Source organism: Nannospalax galili, unplaced genomic scaffold (assembly GCF_000622305.1).
Source record: "Nannospalax galili isolate Female #2095 unplaced genomic scaffold, S.galili_v1.0 scaffold46, whole genome shotgun sequence".
In the NCBI taxonomy this organism is placed as follows: Eukaryota; Metazoa; Chordata; class Mammalia; order Rodentia; family Spalacidae; genus Nannospalax; species Nannospalax galili.
The window spans coordinates 920,702-926,701 of record NW_008355790.1 but is presented as its reverse complement, the minus strand read 5'-3'; the positions used below and the strand labels follow the sequence as shown (position 1 = coordinate 926,701).

General features: G+C 40.0%; 1 protein-coding gene across 1 annotated transcript in view; it reads right to left on the bottom strand.

The window, feature by feature from the left end:
- Positions 1-6,000, bottom strand: part of Trappc11 (trafficking protein particle complex 11) — a 64,513-nt gene that overhangs the window by 27,019 nt on the left and 31,494 nt on the right. The window contains exons 23-25 of the mRNA XM_008853561.3: positions 5,697-5,816; positions 3,703-3,768; positions 3,435-3,591 (exon numbers count right to left, since the gene is read on the bottom strand). Coding sequence (XP_008851783.1) covers positions 3,435-3,591; positions 3,703-3,768; positions 5,697-5,816 — 343 coding nt within the window. The remainder of the gene's footprint in view (positions 1-3,434; positions 3,592-3,702; positions 3,769-5,696; positions 5,817-6,000) is intronic.

Here is a 6,000-nt window from a genome sequence, read left to right as displayed (position 1 = left end):
AAAATATTATATTTTTTATTTTTACTTTTTATGCGTGTGAGTATATTCCCTGCATATTTGTAAGTGCCCTTGTGTCCTGCAGTGCCCCGGGAGGTCAGAAGAGGGCCTCGGATCATGTGGGGACTGGGAACAGAACTCCAATTGCCTTGTAAGAGCAGCCAGTGCTCTTAACCACTGAGCCATCTCTCCAAAAAAAAAAAAAATATTATATTTTTTATTTTTACTTTTTATGCGTGTGAGTATATTCCCTGCATATTTGTAAGTGCCCTTGTGTCCTGCAGTGCCCCGGGAGGTCAGAAGAGGGCCTCGGATCATGTGGGGACTGGGAACAGAACTCCAATTGCCTTGTAAGAGCAGCCAGTGCTCTTAACCACTGAGCCATCTCTCCAACCCGAATGGTATGGTTTTTATAAAAGCCATTTCCAAGGCCGGGTGTGGTGGTGCATGCCTTTAATCACAGTACTTGGGAGGCAGAGGCAGGCAGATCTCTGTGAATTCAAAGGCAGCCAGGTCTACAGAGTGAGTTCCAGGCCAGCTGGGCTACAGGGTCTCAAAAAGATTAAAAAAAAAAGCCATTTTCAGTGGTCTGAGCTGATACATTTTTCAAATTTATTGGGCTGCAATATTATTTCTTAGTTCTTAAATTTACTTTAAAGCATTTAAAGTAGGGGCTGGAGAGATGGCTCAGTGATTAAGAGCACTCACTGACTGCTCTTACAGAAGACCTTGGTTCAAGTCCCAGAACCAACACGGCAGCAGCTCATAACCATCTGAAACCCTAGTTCCAGGGAATCCAACACCTTCTTCTGTCCTCCATGGCATTGCATGACATGGGTGCACTTACACACATGCAGGTATAGCACTTATACACATAAATTAAAAATAAATAAATATAGAGATGGCTCAGTGGTTAAGAACACTGACTGCTCTTGCAGAAGACCTAGATTCAATTCCCAGCACCTACATGGCGGCTACGAACCATCCTTAACTCCAGTCCCAGGGGAATCCAAAGCCCTCTTCTGACCTCCGCATGCATTGCACGACAAGGGTGCACTCACATACATGCAAGTGATACACTCATACACATAAAATAAAAATAATAAAATATTAAAAAAATAAATAAATCGAAAAACAAAATACCATTTATATTACACTTTCCTGAAGTTCTCCCTAAATGCTAAGTTAACCAAAACAACCTAGATGTTTATTAATAATTATTGTTAGGGTCAAAAAGTGCTATACTTTGGTTCTTAAGATATAAAGAGCTAGATGGGCACGGTGGCACATGCCCTTTATCTCAGCACTCAGGAGACAGAGGCAGGAGAACCTCTGTGAGTTCAAGGCCAGCCTGGTCTACATAGTGAGTTCCAGGCCAAATGGGGCTACAGGGAGACCCTATCTCAAAGACAAAGAAAAAAAAAAAGATATAAAGAACCATGAGCCAAAACACAAGTGGCTCCTAGAGGTTGGAAAAGGTAAAGAAAATGATTCTTCCCTAGAATCTTAAGAATGAACACATTATTTTTTAGGATTTCCAACCTCCAGAATTTAAGAAGATAAGAAATTGGTATTGTTTTAGGCCACTAACTTGGCGATCATTGTTACAGCAACAATAAAACACTAATATACCAGGAGTTCAAACCAGAAATAATGCAACTTAATGTGTAATCGTTAAGCAATGTTGGCAATATAAAGAAAAAAAAGAGAGCTGTGGCTGTCAAGGGACACACAGTCTGTTATGAGAGCCATACGTCAAAAAATAATTGCAATGTAATGGTGTGTTACAAAAGAAGTATGTTCAAAATACCACAGAGTACAAGAAGGAAGAGTGATGCCTTGCTTGGGAGGATCACAAAGTCCAGGTGTACCCAAGTCCTGAAGCGCACACAAAGGTGCAGCAGGAGGGAAATGGCAAGCGAGAAGGTTGTAGACAGAAATGGTGACCTGTTCAAGTCCATGAAATATAGTAAGTCTGCCTTGGTTGAAGTCAGGGAAAGCGCAAAGCAAAAGGAGAGGGAATAGTGTAAAAGACGCTGGGAAGGTTATCCAGTACCCGACTGGATAAAATCTAGTCTGAGAAAGCTTTCTACGTAGTAATGACAAGTTCAGGGTATTTTTGGAATCAATATGAAGGGCAAATTAGGGAAATGATGTTGGCAAGGAGGAACCTAGTTAAGAAGTAAGAAACTGGGCAAGGGGGAAGGCTGGTAGTGAGGGCAGAGGTGAGAAGATGGAGTCAAGACACAACCCAAAACTTGGTGTGGGGCTGCTATGGGTGTGAAGGAGCAAGTTTTCTCTGCATTGTAACCTGGATTATATACTGACTCCTCTGCCTGGACTAGGGAATGTGGGCAGTCTAAGACTGTATGGCAACTGATGACCTGGAGAGAAGGAAGGAAACTCAAGTCAGAATCCTGGAAATGGCCAACATCAGAGCAAGTAAAACTCTACAATCAGTGGCCCAGGGACCGCGGCTCTGAGGTAGTAAACAAAACACTGTGTTGATATGTGGTTTCATAAATCTTGATTTTTTTTCTTTTTTCCTCACAGTACTTAACTTGTCATACAGTTGAGTATAATTTTTCTTGGGTTAATATTCAAATTAACTTTTATTATCTCTTATAATTTAGGAAAATACATTGCATAGGTGTTGTCTTGGGTTGAATACTTTCTGGATTCTTTTAGTGATTTTGGGTGGTTTAGGAAATTTATAGTCTACTTTTCTCTTTTCCCATTTAATTAACAGCTTGACCCATTTCCAATTATAAATAACAATAAACATTAATTTCAAATCAATAAAAAAACTTTCAAAAATTTCAAAAAAAATTCCTATTTTATTTTCAAGTTTACCTCTCAAAGTGTAACTTCCTCAGAGTAAAAAAAGCAAATTGGCCGGGCATGGTGGCACACACCTTTAATCCCAGCACTTGGGAGGCAGAGATTGGTGGATCTCTGTGAGTTCAAGGCCAGCCTGGTCTACATAGTAAATTCCAGGACAGCTGGGGCTACAGAGAGACCCTGTCTCAGAAAGACCAAAAAAAAAAGCAAGCTGATCTTTTATGCTGGGAATCCCAACCCTGGAAGGTGGAGGCAGGAAGGTCAGGAATTCAAGGCCAAACCTGACTACATTGCAAGTTCAAGGCCAGATTTGACTACAGGAGACCCTGTCTCAAAAACCACCCAACCAGCCAAACAAACAAAAAATTGATATTTTAAAATAAAATATGCTTCAGCAAATAATACTACTCCTACCTTCATTCTAAGTGCATTTACTTTGGGACTATAAATCTTAAGTTCTCTCATTTTGCAAAAAGCTATTACCTTGCTAAATTACACACACACACACACACACACACACACACACACACACACAAATACACATGAACACACCTATGCACATCTGACTGTTAAGTGAGAATGATGCAAAGTTTTACCTCTGTCCACTTGGGACTCCAGATGATCCACTGCAGTCATAGACAGAGCAAGCCGTAGTTCACTGGACACAATTGTGAGGGCCCAAGGCGAGGCGCTTAAAATATCTGTCATCAACAGAAAGGGGATGTCTGCATAGACCCTTTCCAGGTGTTCAAACTGCCATCAAGGAAGACAAAAGGTTGGTCAGCAATTATATTCATCCATTTTATTTTTTTCTTTTAATTTCTATAACTGACATGAGTCCCACCATGCATCACAGGAACATACCTTTGTGGAAACAAATTTAACTGCAACATCGAATGGAAATACAGTATCTATTGTTACAGTTTCATCCTACAAGAAAATTAAAGAGCACTGTCAATGGTTTTTTAAATCTTTTTAAGTAAATAAAGTTTTGAAATTAGACCACATACAAAACACAATCTAAAAGTGATCAATAAATAATCTCAAGTTATACATTAAGAAGCAAGGGTTTTCTTCCTAGATAATATTTATTTAAAAATATACATAGAGCCTGCTGTATAGACTTGTCCTCTGCCTGGCATGCTAGACTGGCAAGCAGTGGACAGATGACTTCTTCTCCAACTGGGATTTATCAGGTTGCTTCAGTCATCACAAACTAATTTGACTATATACGCTCCGTAGGACAGGAGGGGCAGAAGGATGCCCATGCATGCCCACACATTTGTAAGTAACTTCCACCCCCACCCTCTGCTCTGTTAGTAAGCCCAATAAAGTCTTTGGTTCCCCAAACTATAGTTTGGAGGAATATTATCTGGGTTTGTCATAAGGACGGTGGGAGGAGGGAGCCGGAAGCTGTGCACGCATCCCAGAAGTAAAATTTAGCTACAAGACCTAATAAGTTATTTGACTTTTGAACATTCACACAGCAAAGTGCTTTCTCCTACATTATTTAATCTCAGGATCTACTGAAGCAGGCAGGGCAGGCACCACCACTTTACAGAGGAGGAACCAGATGTTAAGAAAAATAAAGGGACTTGCCTAAGGTCACAAATCGAGACAGGCCTAGAGTCTGGGCTTTTTTACCTCACCTTGACTCATTGTGATTGAAAATAATAACAAGGCAATGTGGCAAGCACTGCTGTACTCACTATACACACACAGACACACACACAGACACACAGACACAGACACACACACACACTGCTATACTCAACATTCATAATCACCCAATTCTATAATGATTGCTATTTTAAGATGAAGAGGTCACATAGCTAGAGTATAAGTGACAAAGGCAGAAACTTCACCAAGTCTAACTGTGGAGCTCTACCCTAAGCCTCCCTGTTAGGAGACTGTGTGAGAAGCCATGGGATTATTAAATCTTTCAAAACAAATAAACCAGCTCTTGGTAAAGAACCTATAAAAAGTCATGTTGGGCTCCAGATATGACTCAATAGGCAAAGGCCCCTGGCTCTGCCTTCAAGCCTAATGACCTATGTTCAATCCCCAGAACCCAAATGGAGAAAGGAGGAACTGACCCCTGCAGCTGTTCTCTGACCTTCGCACCTCTCTCTCTCTCTCTCACACACACACACACACAAAATCAAAACACATTGGTTAAAAATTCAAGCTGTAATGTGAAAGCGATATGGATTCTAACCTAAGACACATGTTTATCATCTATATGATCATAGGCATAGCAATGTGGCTTTAGGAAAGTCACAAATAAACATCGATTTTTTAAGTCTCAGTTTTATCATTGTTAAAATAAGATAATGTGGCCAGGCGTGGTGGCACACACCTTTAATCCCAGCACTTGGGAGGCAGAGGCAGGTGGATCTTTGTGAGTTCGAGGCCAGCCTGGTCTACATAGTGAGTTCCAGGACAGCTGGGGCTACAAGGAGACCCTGTCTCAAAAAAAGACAACAACAACAAAAAGATAACATAAATAAAGTGATGAGACTGGTGGTGTATCTCTAATTCACATCTAAAAGACCTTTGGCTATGTGAAATTTTTGACAGTATATTACATGCCTCTTTCTTTCTCAATTAGGAAATACTATTTGCCTTTTTGAGAAATTTTTCTCTCCCAATAATTTATAAATATCTCATGGTCCACAACCTATACAAAAAGCAACCTATAATCCCAAATTGCTAGTTCTTTTCCTCTGCTGGGCTGAAGAGTCAACTCCTAAGAAAAGGATGAAACAACACGGCTGCCAAGACCAAGATACCAACTAAACAATACAAAGCAGAAAAACTTCGCATACGACACTTTATCAAGTAAGTTTGAAAAATACCTTGTGACACTTGCAAACAATTTCTTTTCCTTCAACAGTTGTATTGATCAGGTAAGAAACATATACAAGAAACATTCTGGAGCCCACTGTTCCACAGCGAATATATAATGTTTTTTCTAGCTGTAACAAAGTAAGTGTTACAATTTAATATTTCAGAGACTTCCTCCTAATATTTTAAGGTAACATTCTCAACTTTTGGAAATTTATGACTAAATATTTTATTTTATATAGGCAAAATTCTTTATATGGGCTGTCACAGTGTAACTGACATAACTACCCAAAGCTCTGCCACCAAGAACCCTGA